At 46.1% G+C, this 25,099-nt stretch overlaps 1 protein-coding gene across 1 annotated transcript in view; it reads right to left on the reverse strand.

The window, feature by feature from the left end:
- LOC119384032 (signal transducing adapter molecule 1-like) overlaps positions 1–24,360 on the reverse strand; it is a 41,752-nt gene extending 17,392 nt beyond the window's left edge. The window contains 9 exon segments of the mRNA XM_037652323.2: positions 3,472–3,554; positions 9,328–9,441; positions 9,443–9,569; positions 11,424–11,505; positions 14,228–14,291; positions 15,244–15,326; positions 16,090–16,185; positions 16,961–17,121; positions 24,039–24,360. Of these exon segments, the coding sequence (XP_037508251.1) occupies positions 3,472–3,554; positions 9,328–9,441; positions 9,443–9,569; positions 11,424–11,505; positions 14,228–14,291; positions 15,244–15,326; positions 16,090–16,185; positions 16,961–17,121; positions 24,039–24,081 (853 nt within the window). The 5' untranslated portion in view covers positions 24,082–24,360.
- Positions 24,361–25,099: the final 739 nt, after the last annotated feature.

A 25,099-nucleotide genomic window follows, 5' to 3' on the forward strand; every position in this document is an offset into this window, starting at 1 on the left:
CATGCTGAGTGACGAGCACATGACAAAGCATTCAAAGCGGCACAATGAAGTTTAGGCATGAGGGATGGGGAGAGCCACTGGGAGTGAGAGAGCACATCGTCACTCAGGATGGCATGGGCCACACTGAACACATCACAGTAATGTCAATGTCGCAGGGTGCTGAACGACCCATTGAGCTTTCGTACACAGCTTGCCCTCAAAATAAAATAACTTCCAGTTGACGGGTGCCATTCAAGTTTGGCCAAGAGGACCTATGCATACCGAGCAATCGAATTAAGGGCACATCTTGATTTTGATATTTTGTCAGTGCCCCTTTAAAAGAACCATGAAATGTTTCTAACGATTCTTTGCAAATTCAGCCAGTAGCTGCAAGTCACTGGGATCAATAACGCACCAATTTAAGCTCTCTGGTAGAGTGTGTACAGTATTACAAGGTTTTAAACATGCAATTGCTACAGATCGCAGTGTGCCACTGCACTAATCTTTCAACCGCCCATTTTGGGGCATCAGTCGTGCAAGCAACCCTACTGACTTCTTAGCTGTTGTACTGTGGGAGCAAATTCCAATGGATGGGTGGCACAGAAGTCAACCAGACAAACGCTGAGCGTGTTTGCAGCGCACTGATGCAGCATTACAAAAGGCAGAGCTCAACAAAGAAGTGGTGGAGTCTAAAAGTAATAGGTATGTCTCCTCTCCAACGTGTTCGCAGTCTTAGGGAGTAGCCGACCTGCTTGAGTAAAGCTTAATCTTTCCCTTTCGCTAAAATTATGGTGAAAATGATAAATTCCAGTTGTAGCCTAACTGCTTCACAGACTTTTTAATAAAAATTGCTTTGCTTCTCCCATTGCAAAATACCCTGTTTGAGTCTATTTCACAAACTACGCCATTTAAACGTTTCATGGCCCATTAATCATTCAACCTCAGTATTTCTTCATGTCATCAAGCTGTCATCGATTCTTCCCAGACATTTTACCTATCATTCCTACTTCAGTGCATCCTCAGACTCAAACCACCTTCCCAACTCATGACATCTGGTGACTCTCTCATCACACTTCAGCTAGCAATGTATCACCAGGCAACACACAATGCCACGAGCCCTTATTTCTTTATTTTGATGTACGTGCTTGGGTTTCAATGACAAGAACCGTTAGCACCACTCAGCGCGGGCTGTGCCACAATGTTTGGGAAGCTTCGCGATTGTTTTGGATTGTTCTGTTAAGATTCAATGCAAGACGTGAGGGTGGACCTTAATTGAGCAGTCGCTCAATTAAGGTCCACCAAGCTGCCATCTGCAGATGACATCCAGGTCCTTAAAAGGTTCCCACGGGTCGACACCAAAACAAATATGCACAATACATTGTGAAACTCAACAAGCCTTGTTGAGGGCTTACTTACTTGCATCCAGAGCTGAAAAAGTAGGAACAAAAGGTACACAACCAGACACTGTTCATGCGAATGCTCACACAAGGCAACGCAAGCAAGCATAAGGGGCCCAACCAGTGTTCCTCTCTCTTCCTTTGTAAGTGTTTGTTGGCACCGTTAAAAAGCATTTGCAATAAATGTGAACCAACTATCCTGACTTGGTGCTCTAAACATAAGGGACTTCAGAAAATGAAGAAATAATGTGCTGACATTTCAACGCGGAACATTCAGTGTGCAACAATCCAATTACAAAATTATTTCTTTATTAAAATTAGCTTTTTTGTGTGTGATGACACATTATTCTAAGATTCTTGCATCACCTGCACAAAATAACTATACTTTGCCTAAAAGATTGAATTTGAACTTAACAACACTTCTATACAAAGAAGTAAACTGCAGATTTTACAAACTTCCTTGCATCAAGGTTTAAAACTAATAGCATTACTGAGAATTTTCTCATAATCACAATATCCACCAATAACTATTGGCTTTCTACATAGCTGCTGCTGACATTGCAACAGAGCAAGCAATTTTTGACATATCTTGACACATACCCTGTTGCATGGTGTTTAGTAACATTCAGTCACACGGTCACAGCAGCCTCATCTACAAATTTGCAAGCTTCTCATGAAGTGAAAAATGTGTTTTACAAATGGCAGGCAGCACGTTTGTCTGCATTCAGGTTGGGCGATGTGTGAAACCAACCCGTACTGCTAAAGAAACTGAAAGCACTATAGGCGATGCGCAAAGCGCCGACGACGCCATCTGCCGCCACGCCTCGGAAGCGCTCGCGGGGGCACGGCGAGCAGTGTTCCCACGAGCATCTATACGCGAGTGCACGGATGGCTGTGTTTTTCATCGTGATTTAACGATTCTGGCGGGCCTCAGTGATGTCGAAAAATACCTGCTGCGTTGTCGGCTGCTCAAACACACACAAAAAATCGCCAGGAACGCACATCTACAGGTTTCCGGTGCTATTTCATGAGCGATGGCGGCGGTGGATTGCGGCAGTACGACGTAGAAGCTAAGCAATCGCGCTTTGTTTACGGCCAGTGTTAGAACGATTACCGTGTTCTTATTTCTTCTTTTTTGTCGCTACGTTTTCAGCGAATGCTACTACGTTTACACTTGGTCGCCTCGCCTGCATTGTAGACACTACAATTCACATGAGGTTGTTATTACTGATAAGACGCGATACCTTGGCTCTCTTGAAAAACGAATGGCGCGAAGCGCAATGCGAGAGAATGTAGGGCAGGTGACGGCTCCTTTAAAAAAGCGCCGTAGAATCACACGTGTGCTGTACGAAATCGGCTGCATTCTCCCTATTGATGGCACTGGAATGCGATCATCGGTGCAGAATGTTCGCTGTGCGCTTCTGCACCGATGATGACAAGCTTATCGTTTATTTTTTCACAAGTTTATCGTGCTGGTTTCAAAGTTTTACCAACGCTGACCCTTCACGTGGCCGACCCTGTGAAATCTATACGCCGGTGCGACAGCGCTTCCTCAAAATCTACTATATCAGCACATGGCACGTAAACGAAGCTACTGTGTCGAGAAAAAACATTGGTTCACGCGTCAACGCATGCAGGCGTTAGTGATCGGGACGTTATAAAGAAAGCAGTGTACTTACGATGAGCTCCACTTCGTAGGAGAAGCTTATTGTCCATTGTCTGTGACAAACACTTGTCGCGTATGGGGACATTGTCGTCCCACACAGCTGTGACATCGGACACATGTCCACTATTATAAAGTGCGGCTCCTTTGCGCACACTGTTGCCGCAAAAGCAATTATCTGGGACGCGCACAACCAGCGAATCGCATGCGTGCAAATGAGGCGTCTGCTACGCGACCCGCGAGCGGTTCCAACGGCCGCCGCTACGCGGCTTTCAGTGGCGCCCCTATAGGCGCTGCGCATCGCGGATAAGGTTCTGGCCATGCATTTTGTTTTCAATGCGGCCATTTCATAGCTACAGTTCCTTTAACAATGCAGACAGAGCGCCAATGGGCTGTCATGCCACCAATGGTCCAAAGTGAAAAGAGGCCTACCTTCTTCGAGGTCTGCAGTGACAAAGTTTGCGGGAAAAAGGCCCTCTCCTCGGTGATTGGAACCCTTCCACCAGTTAGGATCGCTGAAATGGATGGGGCATCAATGGAGTACAGTAGGTGATTTAGAATGTACTTGGGCCTACGGAACGATCACCAAGACAAGTCTAGGCATGACACTGCAAAAGCCAAGTCGTCAATGAGGGCCAGATTCTTCAGCCCTGAAAAACTATCCGGAGTGACTTTTGCACTGCACAAAACTTCATAAACCTGATGTACCACAGCCGCCTGAATAGTGAACCTACTGTGTTGTTCAGCAATTTTTGCAGATATGATTTATGTATGCGATGTCACAACCATGGCAGACAAGAACAGTAGCCACCAATTACATTTCCGGTTGCACCCACACTTTCGTTGACAAAGAGAGCTCTCAGTTTTCTTTTTTTTTTTTCTTTAATATGAAGATTTCGTGAGCGTCAAGGTCTTGTGCAGCAGAAGCAGGGCCAAGCAACCACATTACAGTATAAACTAAACCAGACAAGCATACACCTGACTGACTGCTTGAGACATTCAACTTGCAGCTGCGTTCTTTCTCTCAAAACAGTTGTGCCATTTGGGGAGTCTTTTTGTCCTGTCACAAAAGTCATCCCGCTTGCTTGCCCTTCCCTTCTTAAAAACTGTGCGCTCTCTAGTTTATTTCCAAGAGTGCTAGTCGCAATGACATTCTTACGGTCATTTGGACCTGGTTGTTAATGTCCACCGTATCATGTCATCAGTGCTGGCACGCACAATCTCTGCTGGCATTTATAAACTGTTGCTGACGTATTAAGTTCCATAGATCTGCTTTTCATTTTATTGGTGCAAGACGATATTTTATTGCAACCAAGCAAGACAATTTTTCGGCTCAATGGAGTGACTAGGCAGTGAACTTAGATGCCTGGGTGGAAGCCATTGCACCAATTAACTGCAGCTGCACCAATCTATTTGTGGTCAGTAACAATAATGTTTCTTTGGAGAGTGTGCCCATACCGAAGCTTCTGGATATATACAGTCGCCGACCAATAAATCGGACACCGGTAATTCGGACATGCTCGGTAATTCGGACAGTCGCGCGGCACCGCCGATGATCCCATAGAAGTAATGTGTAAAGACGACCGATATTTCGGACAGCTGCGAGATCTACATTCGATAATCCGGACCCTGTCTGAGACTGTCGCGCACGCCGAATCGCCAGCCATTATCTCCTCCGGCACCCGTACCATACAAAGTATGGCCTCAGAGATCAAAACGAAAGCTAATTGGTGATCTATGAGGCTTTATTTCGATCGCTACTTTATGTCTCAGAGATTTGCGATTGGAAATGCCGATCTTGGAGGCACTGGTCAACTGTGGGAAACTGTATCGACATTGCGAACACCCCACATTCCGGTTCCTGTATCCCCGCGCTACGCTGCTATCGCCGCCATTCTGTCGAATGCGTCTGCGGTAAAGCGTTTAGCGTGCGCGTTCATTTTTATCTTGAGACTTGCTTTATTTTACGCTCTGCTGTCTCAACAGATCTGAGTTAATTGGCGCCAGCGGTGCCCTTAGAGCCAGCGCCGAAGGCCTCGTCGACGACAACGAAACGCGGCAGATAACAGTCAACTGCAGATTTTTCAGACCGACCGATTTTCCGGACGTGCTCGAAAATTCGGACGCTTTCGCGGCACCGTCACCAGCCCCATAGACGTCAGTGGTCAAGAACGTCGGAAATTTCGGACGCTAAAACTCTTAGGCATCCGATTTTTCGGACTTTCTGCCCAAATTGCAGGTCCAAAAGGCAATAATTGAAGCCCCCACCTCTGCCGCGTTTATCATCTCGTAGGTTCGAACCAGCGCTTTCGCAAGTCGATCTGTTTGCGACAGTAGCAGAGTCCAAAAGTCAGCTTTGTCGTGATGCCGAAGTGTTATGGAGTGAAGCGGACCGGAAATTCAAAGGGGCCGCTATCACGGCGCCGTGCGGCGATGTCTTTACGGATAAGCAGTGGAAATGCACGGAGGCGTGATGGCAGCAGGTGGCAAACGCGCCAGTACGGCTCAATTGCTGACAAGCCTTACGATAAGCATCTTCTGTCAACTGCTCGATAGTGCATATGGCCTGGTGCAGTTGCATGCGTAGTGCACGCATTTAATAGGCGAGAACCCAAACGCGCCGCCATTCATGCTGCCTCTTTGTGCGACCGCTAAGTGCGCCGCACAGACGCGTTGCCTTCACGAACGAAACCAACTCGTCAACGTACAGCGATCACACCACACTGGCGGAGATACAGGCGGACTTGGTTGCACGTAAGCGGAAGTGCGGGCAGCAAGGCAGTGACAACTTTTTTCGGCCACTGGGACCCTGAAGTGTCAATAAAAGTATCTTTTTTTCTGACGCATTCGTTTTTTCGGACATTCGATAATTCGGACTTATTTACGTTCCCCGTGGAGTCCGAATTATCGGTCGTCGACTGTAAACCTACCACGATCACTGAAAGAGTTACAAGCTTCGTTACTTGCATAATGACAAAATGAATGCGAATAAGCCCCTGGAACTGCACAGCCAATCGGTAGCTTCAGTCGGGAGTGCCTCGGATGGTATTGTGCATGCAAGGGTAATACAGGTGTCACACTTGCACTTTTACTCTGATCAGAAACGAATTTGTAGACCGCCATTGGCTCCCGCATCTCACAGATATAAAGACAATCGGGATTGAGAAATGTGAGTGCTGCATGTTTTCTTCCCTCCGATTATTCGGTTTTCCGCCTTGACACATCGCTCAACTCACCGTGGTTAGCACAATTGCAATGACAGATGGCTGCATTAGCTGCATGAGCAATTCACCTCAAATGCAAAAGCTAGTCCAAATGACTCAAGATACGGTGGCAAAAAAGGAAGCTGCAGCTTTACTACGCACTCCCTCTCATGGCTCACGGGAGGGCACAGTTGCCCAGTGCTGCTCATGTGATGGCTGCAGTACAAAACAGTTAACAAATGAAGCACACTTTCTAAAAAGGGCTCTGTGAGGTCAGCAGACTATTTGGCTTTTATTCGTTGTTACAAAAGTGTGGATTATCGCAATGTTCCCATTTCCATGTTTCGGGGTTCTTTAAATGTTATAAAGGGACACTAAAGGCAAATATTACGTCGACGTTGATTGTTGAAATAGCGGTCCAGAAACCTTGTAGTGCTACTTTTATGCCAAGGAAGTGCTTATTTTGAAATAAAATCAAGTTTTAGTGGTCCGCATCGCGTTAGCGCACTTCAAATCACCCATCTGAAATCAGACTTTCATACGTCACTGCTGCCGTGCCCAACGTTGCCCGCCTTTACTGCGCGGCCGCCGACACTAGTAGAAACAGAGCAAAAGTAGCGGGACCCACAGCAGCGACAACGGCCATCGAAGCCATCGAAGCTTGGCGCAATCACCGCAATGGATGTGGACGGAGAACTTGACAATGAGACTTCGAGCGTAAGGGTTCATTCCACGGCACCCAATGAAAAGACATCATTTTCCTTGCTGCAGTACTGGCGTTGTGCACCATTCGGGCAGCCGGCAATATCACATGCACGCGGCATTTTGTCGAACTTTCTGTCAGAGCGACTTTCACGAGCGCGCTAAACACACGGCGGCGGTACGCGATCTCGAAACTACCACTGAAACGCAACCGCATGAGCAAAGCAGGGCGCCGGGCGAAACGCAGTTCGGCGAAAACGGAACCTTTGAACCACGCGTGCCGTTCCCCATGGCAACGCCACAGAGGTTCTTTTTTCCATGAATCAAACAGAAATGAACAAACAGCACTTTATTACGTCTTTTGATGCACGGAAGGTTCTTTTTTTTATTGTTGCTAGTTTGATTACTAGTGATTTATTGTAGGCAGACTCTCATACGTCATCGGGATCACTTCGAAAATGTCCCACTCGTGGCGCTCATCATGTGATACATTTAGCTTAATTTCTTGGTAAGTAGGGCACTGCTGTTACAGTATAACCTCATTACAACAGACCTTCATAGTGAAGATGATTTTGGTCACTTGTAAAGGGAGTATGTAAAATCCAAGTACTGTTACAACAGACTTTCATGTAAACACTGAATGGGTCTGTTATAACCGGAGAGAATTACGAGTCACAAACATGGTGTTATTGTTAACGGGGGACCAAAAAGAATATGATTTTTTAAAAATCGCATTTTCAGTTTCTGCATCTCATTTTCTATCTGATTCCAAAATATCTTCAATGAAAACTACGTAGGAGTACTATAAAATTTTTCTTTGCGTCTGCCGACTTGGCAAAAATTGCGGAAATAACAAAAAAAAAAGCGTTTTTCAAAATTATAGCTTGGCAACGGTGCAACCGGGTGCCACCATTTTGGGCTCGTCGTAAAGAGCATTTCTCCGTGTTCAAGTTCTCAGTTTCAGCTGGCTCCTCCATTCAGTAACAAGCGTACAAAAAGCACATGTTTTGGCTGCTTCTGCCGTGATGGTCGCTTCAAGGTCGTCGTCTGCTGCTTGTGCATCGCGAGGTCGTGGCTGTCGAAAATTGCACTACCGCTACTTAGTGATGCGTTCGCACTCGTTCTGTGTTCATGGGTCGACGATAATTTAGAACGCTATAGTTTGGCAGCTGCAAGTGGAAGCTCAATCATCAGATTACGATAGCGCGCCGCACTTGTCGCGAACATCGCAGACGTGCGACTAATAGTGCGCTGACTCGTTGGACTCGCTGTTCGAGGTTCTTCTTATCAGCACTTCGGAGCTTATGACGAAGACCACCGCGGGACAACTCTCTGTACTCGCAATCGAGCATGACGTATTTTGAAACATCAGGCACCGCGGCCACGCACATCGCAAGCGAGCTTTCTCCTCGATGTCGTGGCTAGGCCTAACTCCGTTCACGGTCCGATGTACAAGACAAATCCGAACTTTGCGGACAAGAACATCGTGCTAGCGGACATGGGAAAGCGAAGAAGCCGCAATGTCCTTCGTCGCAAGCAACGAATTGCATCGCCCGCTGGCTCCTCAGAACTGCAGATGGGCATTTTGCGCATCGGCAGCGGACCCCCCGGCCAAGCTCGCTGCGCAGCGACCGCTCGGAGAAGCGGTTGCAGCGGCTCGCAATTTCTCGTGTCAGCGTCCAAAAACGCAACACCAAGCACGCTGCGCGCCGATTTTTTGTCGCTACAGCTAAGAATAGCTGATCCTTGACAGACCGGAGATCGACGGCCTTCGTTCTTAAGATTGGCGGCCTTCGTTCTTAAATCGGTACGTCGATATCTGCGGCGCGCTGCTCCCGTCCCGAAAGTATGCTAAGCAATGTTTGAAGTCGGAAGTTAATGACCGTGGTGGAAAAGTCCGCTCTAAAGGAGTCCTGACCACCGTGCTGACCTGACATTTTAGTCAATTATATCCGAATGTCTGTTGTACCAGAATCCGTTGTAAACGAAGCTCAAACAATGGAACAAATACGAAGGTCGGCATAACACCGCAAATTGGTATGTAATATCCGAATGTCTGTTGTAAACAGATCCGTTGTAACGAGACTATACTGTAATAATATTGCCATTTTAGAAGTTGTCATACAGTGAGCTTTCACTCTGACATAAATTGTTATTTGCCTTTAGTGTCCCTTTAAGACTGCCGTGCTGTGGTGACAGGAGGTCTAACAACCAACAAAATCCTATACTGATCGATCAGTTTATCGATAAAATGGTGCTCTACGGACAATGCAGAGAACCTAAACAACCTCTCTTACAAGAGCAGAACTAACCCGAGCGGTTATTAATCAGGCCGTAGACATCGAGTGGCCGTGCAAAACGTCTGCCGCTGCTGGCAATCTACCTGTCATCTAGCACGAGCAGCAGCTCGCCCGCCTTGAAGGTGATCTCGTTGTCCTCGGCAGCTTCAAAGTCGTACAGAGCACGGACCTTGCGTGGCTCCCGCGGTGCCCCATTCCACCACTGCCGACGAGTTGCTCTCGGGAGCCAGTGCAGCCGATGCGGGCGACGGGGCACGGGGGTACAGCCCTCCCCCAGCACTGACGCTGTTCTTTGGGGGAGAGTCCCTCAGCGACAGCTCAATCGCTGCACAGAAGCAACACACTACATTACAATGCTCCGGCAGAACGGGGACGACCACACCACATGCATACTGAATATATCTTCCATGCAACGCACGTACCACAGAATTTATTCCTCTAAGAGCTCCCTCACACGATTTTTAAATATGCACACTCTCTCAGTAATGCTATGAGCTCTGCATAAACTTCCAAGTGGATATGCACCAACATGCTTGGTTTTTTATTGTGATGCGACCAGGGTGCTGAACTGAATCCAAACCAAAAATCTTACCCAAACCAAAATTTTTGCCACAACTGAACCTGAACCCGAATCAATATTCTCAGAATGTGCCTGAACCTGAACCGAGCCTGCACCGAAAAAAATAATAATGCTTTTTGGTTCAAGCATATGAACTAGGAAGCACAACAGGTATAGGTATAGTGAACTATAGTCGAATACAACTAAAGAAGACAGGAGAGGCCCCGCCCAGACGACCGAAGCGCGGCAGCCGATCGCCTCTGCAACTGAAGAAATAGTCCCGCTCGTGCACGCGCCGATGTTCTCCGAAGGGGAAGCAACCGGCCGTCCCGTTCATGACGTCAGTCCCGAGTGCGCGCCCATTGGTGCAGGCTCGTGTTCATCCGCCTTTGAGGAGGAAATGCCGCTGCCTTCTAAAGTTGTATCTGACTGTAGTGGTAATTTCAGAGTTGGCAAGAGCATGATGCAAGTGCACTAAACCGAGTTACAATGACTCTTGCTCCCCCTAGAGACATTTTGAAAAGTATATATACCTCCTCAATGGCTTGACTCTGCAGTATCTACACGGTGAACCCAATTTACATCAGCCTTCATTTTGACTCAATACTTCACTCTTTTCTTCACTGCTTTTACTCAGCAATAAGCAACAAAAAATACTTTTTCCCACCTATGCAGGTAGTGTCATCAGTACACATATGGCGGCAAATGAGAGTATGCATATGCTGTAAAATCCCACAGGGAGACCACACTTAGAACTGCATGCAAGTTGATTACGACAAATAAGCCATGACTCCACCAGTTTTCTTGGGCTGCATCCCTGTTTCCGTGTTGGAACATTTCTGTTGGAGCTTTCGGAACAGTTTTTCTTTTTCCTCTCATGTTAAGCTGATAACGGCATTCTCGAATCATGGTAATGGCATTCTCTATGATCCAACAAGTTAAAGGCAGAAGATGCAACAAGTTTAAGAAAATTGTGTCCACCGAAACTTCGACTTGATAGAAGCCAAGCTCAAAAAGTGTCCTTCTGAAAGCACGTATCTAAACAAAATTATATGCCTTGCCTTAAAGCCTGTGGTACTTATCCACAGATGTACATCCTACAATCGTGGCAGCAAAGATCTATGGTCTGTAGTTCCTGTACTGCACCAAACAATTTTCATCACACAGCTGTGCATCTTTGCCAGGAGGACTGCTCCATTCACCAGTCTTTAAAAGGTAGTCATCTTCTCCCACAACCTCGCCTATGCGTGCCATAGTTAACCCCTCTTATATCACAAATTCTGACCAAAAATGGCCAAATACCTCTACAGTGAACCTCTCTCGTCAACAATTTTTAATTCCTCCATTCAAATAAACTCATTCCTGCTTCTGCTGCCCTACAGAATGCATACTACCATCAACCAGAGCGCAGCGAAACACCGTTTTGAAACCAGCTCAACCATGGCAGTGCGAGAAAGGCTAAAGTAACGTCGACAAGTCGAGGTTGCCCACAGCCATTTTTACCACAAATGTGTCCGTGGCACAGAAAAGGTTAAAGCGTGCACATGCTTCTAGACATGCAAATAAAAGCAGGAAATGGCAAAGGCCCTCTCTGGTTCCTGCTCCTAAATGTTCACTGACCTCGGGCCAAGTCTTGCTCTTCCTGCTGCTGCTGCTTGGTGGAAGTACGGGACACTAACTGCTCCGATGGTTGAGAGTCAGACTGCAAAGCACAAAAAGGACCAGTCAGGTTGTTTCAAACTGAGAGCAAAACACTTTTACCTACTAGAGATTTTAAAGGGTCCTTTTAAGTTATGCAAGCGGTTAGGCTAAACAAATGATTCACCTCACAATTTAAGCAAAGCATATTGTATCAAGGCAACTATGGGCGATTACAGATTACCCTTTTCTCAAGGCATGCTCTTTCTCAACTTCTTCGTCGAGGGGCCGATGCTCCCGTTACCACCATAGTGCTCCATTGAGCAGCCAACTGCACAGGCCATGTTCTGTGTTTGTGCAGGTGATCTCTGTGCCACCAGGTGCCACCACAAATCCAACCACGTGTTTTCTCCAACATAAGAAATCAATCAGATCGGTTGCACAAGTGACATCCCAAAACAAGGACAGATGAATGCTCAGTGTGGCAGCACAATGCGACCTGTAGCAATGCACAGGTCTGAAGCCTTACAAGAATTTTTGCACTTGATTGAGACTGCTTAAAGGGCCAGTAAACAGGCTCCGACTTTTTTTTTACACCCCCCCAAACAAGCTCGCCAAATCGTACAGTAGGCCGCGGCAATCACATTTTCTGAGTTTTACAGCGCTGCATGCCGCGCAGACCCTCCAGTTCAAAAAACAATTCCCACGGCTCTTTCCTTCACCTGACCAATCCCCCTCGTACACGCAGTGACGCAAACTTGCCCATGGGCAACTTGACATACCATTGAGCTCATGGAATGGTTTAAACCAGGTCTCAACAAACAGTTGTCAAGTTGATGTCAGTTCTCGTTCCCACCCACCGCTACAAAACTGCGCCTTGTTTCTTGGCATTGCAGTGATGCGGTTTCGGCCACGCAGTTGTCGGGTTGTCGCGTGTATATTCCTCTCGCTGCATAGCACCTGCACGCACTTCGCCTTCGACATGAGGCGAAGCGTTGTTCAGTTGTCGGCTGCATATCGAGCGGAGAGAGGGGAATCCCGGCAGCTCGGACAGGTCGCGCTTGCTTGGTTTTTCCATTGCACACGCGGCAAGCGGGGTTATCCACTCTTTTCTCTCGCACCCCTTCGTCGTCTTCGAAAGCAGGCACGCATTCCTGCTGCATTGCAACACAATCAACCCTTGTATAGTGGGAGATCTGTGCATGCAGCCTTCACTCATATGATCCACGCCAGACCATTTTTCATCCCCTCCGAGGAGTCATGCAAAGGCACCTGACGACTCGGTTGGCTTCAAGGCGCAGAGAGGGATGGTTCCCGAAAACAGCCAGGAGAATTTTATGTAGCCCTTCATTTAATACAGTTTTACATTTTTTAAGACCTTGAAACCATTTCTTTATTCTTCCATTTCCCTTACATGGGCATGCAGCATTACCGACAAGACTGACCGAAGAGCACTATGGGAAGGCATGAAGGGTACTTTGCACAACTTGCGTACATTATGATTGGTTCCGCAATTCTCTGCATGAAAATGCAGTGAGCACATGAGTAGAATTTTTAGTGGTTCATTCCACTGTCGCAGAAGTGCGACACTCAGAACACAGGGACTCCCTCTGTGGCGCCTATTCGAAAGTCAAGTTCGTTGCTCCAGCTGGTCAAGTGGCATACACAATTCGAGCATCCGAAAGCATTACATGGTCCTGGCATTTTCTCTAAATTGCAGTTACAGCGAGTTTCGTGAGCCAGCGAAGCCTGTGCAGTTATATGCAATAATGAAACCACTCTTGAACGCAACTACGCCAGCAAAGCAGAGGCCGGCGAAAACGAAACTTTTTGACCCTCCGCGTTGTCAAGGACAACATCAAGTTTTTTTTTCCATGAATTAAACAGAGATGCACAAGTAGCATTTTTTACAGTCTTCTGATTCACAGTGTTCTGCAGATTCTGCAGTGTTCTTTTTTCATTATGTGTAGTTAGAGTACTAGTGCTTATATACTGAGGCCTTACAACGTCATATCGAGCTAGTAATAGAATGTCGCACTAGTCCATGTATGCCTTAATTTCCCGATTACTAAATCACTGCTGCACATAATACTGCCACGTGCGTTTCTTATTATCACTTTTGCTGTATTCGGTTTTCGCCAACAAAGACTGTCAGCGACGCTCAGTGCAAACCGCGCCTCACTGTTCGAGATGCTTCGCGATTATTGTAGATCGTTTTGTTAAGATTGCGAGCAAGACGCGAACATCAAGCTTATTCTAGAGCTTGCGACCAGATGTCGCGCGACAACCAGCGTTATTGTTGGTTTGCTACAGCGTTATCGCTAGAGCGCAAGCTCTAGAATAAGCTCGAGTGTTCGCATCTTGCACGCAATCTTAACAAAACGATCTACAATAATCACGAAGCTTCTCGAACAATGAGGCGCAGTTTGCGCTGAGCGTTGCTGACAGTCTTTGTGGGCGAAAACCGAATACAGCAAAAGTGAAGCGCATGTGGCAATACTGACGCATTAGATATTCTCAAGCTTTTCACTCACCTAGCCTAAATTGCTGTTTGCCTTTAGTAACGACCAGGGCCTTCTCACATGCCCATTTTTTCTTGATCTCGACTCTAATGTCCTTAACATGCATTTTGTTCCCCAATCCACTCTGCTCTCTTCTTTTACCTTAACGTTACACCTATCATTTTCCGTTCCATGGCTCACTGCATTCAACTTATGAGGACACAAATAAAAGGAAGCAGTCACACACACATACATGTGTGCGAACACACAGAACGTGAGACTCACCGCTCCCTCAGGCCCAAAGTCAACGCCATCTCCTTTGAGTTTGGAATACAGAGATGGAATGAGACTGAAAATGATGAGATACAAAATATTTTTGAAATTGTACCAAAGGCAATCAGAGACAGAGCAACAGAGCGGTTATTCCATGCAGGCAGCAATGCATGCAGAGAATGGTTGATGGCACTTTAAAAACAATGCCTCTGAAGAAATGAAGAGCTGCTACATCATATCTGCCTGAGAGGTCTTTCTGCCCACATGCCAGTCTCCATGAACTGAACCTCATCCTAATTGTCCGGTTTAGACTCTCACACTGCCTTTGATGAGAACACACAATACAGATGGCCACCTTTATTCAGCTAAATTCTGTCTACTGATTGATCACCACCGCATACACGCACAATGCATCAAGCTCACCTTTTTTATGGAACAAAGAAAAAAAGTCTAACTATGCATTTAGAAGCACACATATTTCCTAATGGTGTAGTAGTGTTATCGAGCATGCATCCTGTTATCAAGCAGCATAGCCAGAAACTTTTCGGAGGGGGGATTCAGCCATACTTTATGTATATACATAGTACACATGCAAAATAAAAAACATTGGGGGGGGGGGGGGGTTGAACCCCCCATGGCTACACCACTGCATCCTGGTGAGAGCATCCCACAATTAAAAAATTTAATTCTTGGGTTGTGAGAGATTATGAATTGTTTCCGAACTCCTGAGGATCTTCAATGTGCACTTAAATTTGAAGTACCCAGGTGTTCTTACATTTCAGCCCCCTTCCCCTGGAAATGCAGCTGTGGTGGCCAAGTGCTTGGGCTTATCACTTCCAAAAATCAACCTGCTTGTTCACAACAGTTTTCTTATTCTGATCTACAACTTTCCCGGAAATTGTATGTTCAGTAGTGGCTCAAACGAAGACGGCTAAATATTGTGCTTAATTTCCTGAGCAGCCACTTCCCAACAGCCTGGACAAAGCCTTGTACAATACGAAAGGGCAATGCAGCCACGAGCCACCCACCTGAGCTGGGGGTCCTTGCTGAAGTCTTCCTGGGCCCACTTTTTCAGCAAGCCTTTCATCTTCTCCACCACCCGTGGGTGGCCCTGGGAGATGGCAGAACTGCTTTCACTCAAAGGATAAGCATTCCACTGCTGTTCACACCTACCCCACAAACCCTGCCTACAGTGTTCATCCATCTCCTGCACCACACCATCACCTTTGCATTTATACGTGACAAAGAGTGCAGAGGAATGCAAGGCTACTTCAGTTGTGCATCTAATATCTGCCCATTCATCTAGGCACTCTGCATACATGTACTAGTTACGAGATGGAAGATTAAGCATGCATAGAGTACACTAACTACATGTTGGCTAACATGATTACTACTTGTATAATGGGCCTGCACAGTACCAAGCCCATAAGTTGTGAAACAATGAGTTCAAACTACTACTTAGTTTCGGTCACAAAAACACCCGACAATGAAGCAAGGCCTTAACAAAGGCCAGCCTGGTTAAGTGTGACAAGAAAGTGCCCCTTCCACTAAGAGAGGACCAATGCCAAGCAGACCATTGGTGCAGTTTAAAACAGCCATACAAGCATTCTGCATAACAGAGGGCTCTAGTCAATGCACAAGAATTCTTCCACGACAATTCAGCAACTACAAAATGGGTAATGGTGCATTCTATTCAGCATGCTAGCTGCAGCTGAAAAAAAAATGTTCAGGCTGATGAGGGGTGTTGTGTGGCACCCTTCCTACCATGGGTGTGCATTTTATAGTTACAAAACAGAGAGCAGTGCAAAAACATTCGTACTCTTGAACTTCCCATTGATGCACACTCTGAATGCACTTTAGTAAAGTGCACATACCTTGGAAAGAAGCTTCTTGCACTCAGACTCAAACTCTCGAGAACACACCTCCAAGTGAAAGATCTTGCCACAGTTCTTTACACACGCATCCAGCAACTGCAAAGAGTAACACAGGAGCAAGATTTCACAAAATTAATATATCAGGACAACGAACAGAACATTAACAAAATAATCTCATAGAAGTACAATCACTAAAGTGATACACTTTATTCGTTCATACAAACTGAAGAACGTGCAATGCTCCCGCAACAACCGTACTGCCAATGTAAAAACCATGTTACAACTATAAAAAAGTTCTGTACACACTGCAAATTAACAGTGACAAGAGTAAAAATCTTCCTCCCATCGCAGCCATCATACCAACATTGTCTCACCATTGCAGTTATGACATCATCATCATCGTCATAATGTGACTACCATTGTGCCCACATCGTGAATAAAATGTCATTGCTCCGACAAATGCATTTATGTACAATGCTAATGAATTGAAATGCGACATCAAAATTTTTAGTATAACGAATGGTATGCACAACTGCTCACGACAATCGCGTCGCAACAAATCTGGCCGCTAAAGGTGATCTCGCTTCTGATGCAAGTGTTCGAATCCAATATTACGCCGATGTGACACGAATTGAAGACAGATGAAAGTGTGTGCATTACTTAGCCCTAAATTGTTGCGTTTCAATCCTTAGAAAGTGTATATACCAGACAGCATCAAGGCGCCATCCATTGGGCCTTCGAATAGCAAAAGAGGCCTAAAGTTCATCCAACTGGAAAGCAAATAGTTTCTTCATGCATACAAAAATGAAAAGGGGATGGGACCATTGTACAGACAAGGTACTAGACTTAATGGCGGGGTACCAGTACCCACCGTGAGTGCCTGCAGGGCCACCTGCGGAATGGTGTGGTTCATACGGCGCATGATGCACTGCAGGCAGTCCTTGGGGCCCCCTGGGACAGCACCCACTCGGTCACAGATGTCCAAGATGAGGGCCCAGTCCTCGCTCGTGTTGCGCTCACTCGTGGCCTTCTCTGCACAGGAAAAAAAGGGAAGACTCTTACGACCGTGCACTGGGAAAAAAAACACTCACACCTGTACGTTGTTTTGCCTGCCTACTTTTGGCGCCTAAAACAACCTTTTTTCATGCCTAAAAATCCGGCCTCTACTTATCAGTGACTCCTCTGCCCACCTCAACTTACAGTTTCAATAGCTCTGAAAGAAACACATTGCAAAGTGCTGATCACCCAACCACAGCCAGAAACATGCGTTAATCTGCACTGGATCGGTAATGTGTGGAGCAAAGCAGTAGATGAAAGTATTAATGGCACATAGCACCAGAAGAATATTCAACCTTACAATTTCAAAAGAACAGCAGTCAAAGTATAAAAAGAAAAAAAACTTAAAATAGTTTTGCTATTCAAAATATACTGCTAAAAATTTAGCAAACCTTATTTGATAAAGACACTATGAACTGCTGTAGTAAAAAACGAGTTAGTTAATTCAGTTTTTTATGGCGCAAAAGCAGCTGAGGCTATGCTGCACTAGTCGCAAGGTGTAAAAGGGACACTAAAGGCAAATATTAAGTCGATGTTGAATGTTGCAATAGCGTTGCAGAAACCTCGTAGTGCTTGTTTCGTGCCAAAGAAATGCTTATTTTGAAAGAAGATCACGTTTTAGTGGTCCCCATGACGCTAGCGCACTTCTAATCACCCGCATGAACGTAGCAGTTGCCGTGCCCAACATTGCCCACCTTTACTGCCCGGCCGCCGAAGCTACGGTTTCTTGCGCAACAGCGGCCATCAACCTTGCCAAAACGCAGCCACGGGCCACTCCAAAACTGTACAGTTCACTGTAACGGAGCTTAGCTTGGCCAGCAGCAGCAGAAGTAGAGTATTGACAGGGTGAAAACAGCGAGAGCCAAGCAAACACAGCAGTACATGATACCGAAACTACCACTGATACGAGCAGCTCGGCGAAAACTGAACTTTTGAACCACTCGCGCCATTCCCCATGGTAGCGCCAAGAGGTTCTTTTTTTCCATGAATCAAACAGAAACGAACAAGCAGCATTTTATTACGTCTTGTGATGCACGGAAGGTTCTTTTTTTATTGCAACTAGTTTGATTAGTAGTGGTTAATTGTACTTGGGACTCTTTGACGTCATCGGGATCATTTCCGAAATGTCCCACTCGTGGCGCACATCGTGTCCTACATTCACCTTAATCTCTCGATTACTAGAGCACTGCTGTTGATACTATTGACGTTTCAGACGTTCTCAGACATTGACCTTTCACTCTGACATAAATTGTTACTTGCCTTTAGTGTCCCTTTAAGGAATGAACAGTGAAAAGATAGTTTTAAAGCTTATTCAAAAAGCCACATTCTTTTAGAAAGTTCAGCACAGTAGACAAAGGTACAAGAGGGCGATCTCCAAGAAGCAGAGTGGGGTGTAGAGGTATGTGTTGTTTGTATAATTTGCTGAAGCACTTTTGTATTTGTGTTTCCACTTCGGGGCATGCCACTAGGATGAGTGTTAACAGTCCTTGCCATTTTTCACATGCTGGTTGTTCTTCATTTGCGCGTAGAAAGTTGATAACTTCGATAAATCGTTCTTGGTGACGGCAAGTCTTCCAGATTAAGTTTATCACTTGTGCACAAGTCCCACTGTTGCTGCCATTTTGTTAACACTGCTAGATTGTTCTCTGGCTGTCTTTCAGGGGAATTTTTGTGAGTGTTTTGTGCGTTGTCAATGAGGTTGGCTTTTTCATTGCCAGGTATCGCAATATGGCTTGGGACCCAGCAGAACCGGATAGAAACTACCTCCTTATTTAAAAATACCACGTTTAAATGTCACCAACCAATGGCTCACACTCGGATTTAAGATGTACAGCTCTTGAAGCACTTCATGAATCTGTGTATATAATCGCTTTCTTGTGTTTGCCAGCGATGATTTTTCGAAATGGAAATACAGCGAGGTACTCTCACACTAACGGCATTTTCCCCTGCCACGATGCCAATACCTGCATGGTTTTCTGTTTTCGATCGATCAGTGTAAAATTCCAAGTAGTCCCTATACACTTATGCTCAAATGCATAGCATTCCTGAATTATGTGTTCTGGTGGCGTGTCTTTTTTCTTTAGCTGAGTTAGGGAAAAAGTCGCAAAGTTGTGTCAGGTCAAACCGTGGCGCCAGTCTTGGTGGTTTCTTGGCGACATCAAGTGCTTCTTCAGGTATGACATACGTGCGGCAGTATTCCTCGAAGCGTAAGACAAGTGGCTTGATTAGGCTCAGTTTGTTTAAGTAGTGCAGCGTGAGTCACACTTTGAGGCAATGTCATAGCAGATCTGTTGGGATGATGACCTGATTCTTAAAACATAGGAAAGTGTTAGTAATGCTCTTCGATGACCCAGAGTAGGCTCATTGCAGTCTACGTATAGAGTTTGCACGGGTGATGTTTGGCAAGTGCCATTCGACAACCGCAGACCGAGATCGTGTACAGGGTCAAGACGGCGAATGTACGAATCTCGTGCTGAGCCGTAAACATAAACATAATTTAAAATGCTATGCACAACAGGCCGGTAGACACGTAGAAGGCATAGTCAATCGGAACCCCAGTGCTTAGGGGATAACACTTTGAGAAGGTTGAGTGCCTTAGTTTTTAGCGTGTTTACCAGTGCCAGAAAGTTGAGTTTTCAGTCGAATGCAATTCCTAGAAATTTATATTCTTGTTTTACTGGGATTGCGATGTTTAATTTCAGATCAGGGTCAGGGTATAGTCCTCTTTTTTTGTGTAAACAGAACCACAACAGTTTTTTGTGTGGAGAAGCGAAAACCATTTCGGTCCGCCCAGAGCGTCAGCTTACTGATTGCAATTTGGAGCTGCCTCTCACATGTTCATAGGTTGGAGGCACGAAAGGCGATTTGAAGATCATCAACGTAGACAGAGTGCACGATTGTGGAAGGTATGGCCTTGTTGATGGAGTTCATTTTGACTATGAAAAGAGTTGTGCTCAAAATGCAACCTTGAGGGACACCATTTTCTTGAACAAATATTCGTGAGATTGCTGTGCCAAGATGTACTTGAAATGTTCTGTTCGACAGGAAATCACATAAACAGTTCAGTATTCTTCCGCGAATCCCCAAGTCAGCAATGTCTAAGAATTCCATATTGCCAAGTTGTATCTATGCTTTCTCTAAGTCAAAGAAGACCGCGAGACAGTGCTGCTTGTGTAGAAATGCATATCGTATTTGGTGTTCTAGTCTGGCGAGATGGTCAGAGATGGAACAGCCCTTTTTGTATCCGCACTCTTCAGGCATCATCCCCGATTCCCAGATTTTGTTGAAAAATTGGAGAAGTGCCTCTGCCGACGCTTAGGATAGGTGTGCCAGCATTGTGTGTACACGGTCAAGCCTTGTTGCTGTCTTTTTACTGGCAGACACTACCCTGTTAAATTCATGGAGTGTGAGATCCTGATTATAGAATTCATTTGAGGCACTCATAGTAGGCAGTCTCTGCTTTTCAGCAGATTCTTTGAGTTTGAGGAATATGTTTGTGTAAATCGCTGAGCTTGAGACATTATAAAAGTGTTCGCCTAATAGGTCGGCCTGGACTTGTAGTGTTGTTTGTGTGTCTGGACTTATAAGCAGTGGTATTGTGTACGACCAAGTACTCTCCTCTAAACTTCTTCACCTTATCCCAGATATGTTTAGATGTGACCTAACTATTAATTGATGACATGTATTTTTGCCATGAGCACTTTTCTGCTTGCCTTTGAATAAATTGTGCTTTGGCCTGTTTAAAGCTTACAAGGTTGCTATAAGTCAGGTACCTTCGTAAGGTTCCCCAGGCCTTGTTTTGCTGTTTTTTGGCTTTGGTGCATTCTTTGGTCGACCAAGGATTTAACTTTTTGCACACAACACCGGACGATTGCAGTATCGCCTTTTCTGCCACTGAAATCATAACCTTTTTAAACCTTTCGTTAAGTTCCTTAACGGAAAGTTGCGGTGAAAAGGCCTCTTTGAGCTTTGCGTTCTCAGTAAAAAGCAGCCAGTGCGAGAGTTGGTAATTTTCACCGGCGTGGTTTCATTCACAGCTTCACTTTTTCGTGAAACAGGTTTTTTTTTTCGAAATTCGAGGCACAAATTTCGCTCCCCACGAACTCTCAAATCAGCAGCTAATCTGAGAGCAGAGCTGCTGGCAGTCTTAGGCGCATCAGTAATCACATTGAAGTTGTGTGCTTTAAGATAAGCACGTGGTCAAACGGCACTGTGGTTCACACAAAACAGATTATAGGGACACCAAAGCCAGACTGGTTTAGACGGATAATATTTTCATGCGAAACACTATTGTCATAAATTTTACAATCGCAGGTTCCCTATTACAAGAGGAATGAAGGTCAAAGTTTCTTCTATTTTGTCCGCTTTAAACTCAATAAAGGTTTCTGACCCTTGCCACGCTGAGTCCTTGGCTCCCTTCCTACACAGTAGAGCACAATTGCACTTTGACCAATAAACAGCAAATGCCATAAAGATGTAGGTGGTTTACAGCATGGCAAGAGTGGCACTCTCGATACTACTGTGGAGGTGTGTTCAAGTGAAATTCTTTTTTTATTTCTTTAGTTTACATAATCTACTTCAAATTAAAAGCTCTGTCTACATATCACCAAGATAAGCCAGTTGTGGACAGTGACAATAAAGGAACATAATGAAATGAAAAGAATAATTATAAACTGCGTAATTTTACGAAATTACAACACTTCTAGCTTGGCAACTGCACAAATGGTAACAGTGTCAGAAATTTAAGTTCCAGCAGACTGCTCGTAAAACGTTTCAAGCATTTAATCAAACGAATGGTACAACAAACGTAACAAATATCGATATAAGAGGAGGCGGGGCTCATCACAGACCACGACGGATAATGAAGGGATGGACGCTAGCCAAGTCAAAAGGAGGAGGAGGGTGTCTCAGTTGATAGTGGCTTCCCTTTCTCTGATGGGATGGCAAAGATCAATTCTGCTCGGCTCCACCCATTCAAAAACATTTGAAGAATTATATCCCAACAAAATGCTCCCAAGATGCTGCTTTACATATTCTAGTGTATACAAAAATTTTTTCGATGGACTGAGAGTCAAATTGCCTCACAATATATGATTATATTTTTGTTTGACGAGTCAGCTATGAACCAAGACAGCAGGCACCAAGGGCACATACATACAAAAGAGCGATGGAAGTGGTGCTGGGCACTGAGCAATTTCCTGCGCAAGTTCCTGGTTGCATGTACCCCTCCCATGAGGGTGCATCACATGTTTTAATTGCCCTCCGTATTTAGCCACCTGCAGAAAAATGTCAGCTAAAAGACAAAATTCAGCAAGACTTCAGAGCTTCGGAGGATTTTGCAACGCGTGTGGCAGCTCGCAGCCTTCTATTTTTTTCGTCCCGAATGGTTCCCGTGTTCAGGCTGCATGCATATGCTGCGTAAACAATCAACCAAGCTGCCTGGTTTGACTAATACTGGTTAGCACGCCTATTATATTATGATAACCATGCACAAGTCCTTATTTTTGCCAGAACTAGATTGAAGGGCCAGCAACAGAATACTTTGATAACTGTGTGCTGCTACAGCACTAAATTGCCACAATGTTCCAGAACAGCGTGGCATTTTTAGGAGAAGAAAATCCTTTACCCTCTGAGCAATGGCTCAAAGCTTAGTGTGCGATGTTGCCTGACTACAGCACATTTGCCACAACAGACTGCAAAGTGTCAGCAGCAAAAATTCACTACCATTCCATACCAATGATAATTAATAATAATATCTGGGGTTTAACGTCCCAAAACCACGATATGGTTATGAGAGACGCCGTAGCGGAGGGCTCCGGAAATTTCGACCACCTGGGGTTCTTTGAGTACACGGGCCTCAAGCATTTTCGCCTCCATCGAAAATGCAGCCGCCGCGGCCGGGATTCGATCCCGCGACCTTCGGGTCAGCAGTCGAGTGCCATAACCACTAGACCACCGTGGCGGGGCTACCAATGATAATTCTTTTCACACTTTATCAGTGATGCTCCACCAGCATTGATCGGCCAATTATGATCACAAAATAACAGAATTGGGCAAATGAAACCAGATATACCAATCGTGAGCAAGGTGCACTGTTCCTTGCTTAGTGATGCAATATGATTTATTATTCCTCGTGCGAAAAATTGGCGCTGTAGCCAGCACTGAAGGGTGCAAGCAGGCACTTGTTTCAGTGTCTCCCTTCGGCAATTAGCCCGACCGGGGACCTGGCCACGCATGGCCAAGGCTGCCAAATCATAACTTCTTAGAGTTTCTCGTACTTCTCAGCGGGAAGCGCAAGAAGTTGGAAGGCAGCTGTCGCCGCGCTTCATCCAATTAGGCCACGAGAAGAACAATGAATGACTAAGTGCCAGCCTATCGAATCTACGAATGAACTGGGTTTTAAGCTCTCATATCGGGTCTTGCCATCAGCAAGGCCGCGCTCTCGCCACTGTGAACTGGAAGTCACGAGGCGTTGACGCCTTTCGGAACGAACCATTAGGATCTCGCGCTAAATCGTGCCAGATCGGTGTAGCAAGGCGTCTGCGTGAATTCGGCGTGACTAATGGACTTTGGAGTTCGGCAACTACGTCACAAAAAAATAAAACCAAAACAAGGTCGCATGACCTGCACAGAGTGACGCACAGGACAAGCGGCGGTCGGCGATAACTGACCCTGAGGATTTTCTACGCAGCCGCTGCCGCACGCAGTTTATCTCTCGGACACATAACTCTGAAAAGCGAGCATTCACGCGCAAATTAGACGCGAGAGGCCACGTTACTCGCAAATACACACATCGAGGTTTCCATCAGGCCTACAGGAATTACAGGCGATGCTAGTTCCGCAGTAAAAGAAACACTGCGCACGTCGGCACAGAGGAGGCTGCGCCAACTTACCGACATCCTGCTGGAAGGCAGAACTTGCCCCGAGAAACGGCATCTTCCTGCACGCCCGGATTTGTCCGTGTTTCGGCTTAGTTCAACATTTTCTTCCACGGCGCGCGAGCTGCTCAACACCAATGTCAACACAGAGCGGACGCCTCCCTCGCTGCTGCGGCGAAGCCGTTGCCCGTCGCTGAATTTCGCACCAGCACTTCGTAGCTCTCCGTTGGACGACCGAGGCTCAAAGTGTGGTCGCAGCAGGCCGATTACAGACGTCAAGACGCTGGGACACACGGGCAGCAGTAACGCAACGTCTTCTCGTTCTCGGCCACCATTCACGCGCTTTCGCCAGCGATGATGATGTAAAATGTGACGTTTCTCCTGGCGACACCCAGATGACAGCACCACCGCAGCTTTGAAAAAGCGAAACGTACTTATCTTTCGGCGACGGGTAGCGTTCGTGTTATAGTAGAAAGCCGCTTTATTTTTTACTGGCGGCGCAATTTATACGAACACTCTTCCTTGCGCGGATAATCAGCGTGACTAAATTTGACCGTACCACGTCGGCCATCGCATCGTTAGCGTGATCAACTTTAGTTTCGCTTTAGCTTTTCCAGCTCAGCTGTTTGTGTGTGTGCGATGCTTTCGGTTGTGTTGGCGCATATCTGACGATGGCGCAACCGCGATGGTGTGATTTGCCCTGTAGTGCGTTTCGTGCCGACATCGCAGTGCAGCCGAGAAGTGGCTCGCCGGTGCGTGTGCGGCGACGCCAGCTCCCAAGGTGTTGCCCTGTCGGAATCGCTCGAAGGACGCCGTCCGTGCACTTGCCCGCCGTTGAAGGTCTCGCCGCGTCCCTTCCTGTGTACTCGTCGTTGGTTGTGGTCCCGCAGACAAGCGGCAATATTTTGGAATCCCGCAACATACCGCGGCGCGATGAACCCCTTTCGAAAAAATGGGCAAGCGACAATTGTTTCCACGTTATCGGATTTCTCGATGTGCGTTGGCTGGAACGTAAGCTGCTCGTTACGTAACTGCTTTGACAGCGTTTCCGTCAGCCTGGCCAGAGAGCGGTACTA

Source organism: Rhipicephalus sanguineus, chromosome 2 (assembly GCF_013339695.2).
Source record: "Rhipicephalus sanguineus isolate Rsan-2018 chromosome 2, BIME_Rsan_1.4, whole genome shotgun sequence".
NCBI lineage: Eukaryota > Metazoa > Arthropoda > Arachnida > Ixodida > Ixodidae > Rhipicephalus > Rhipicephalus sanguineus.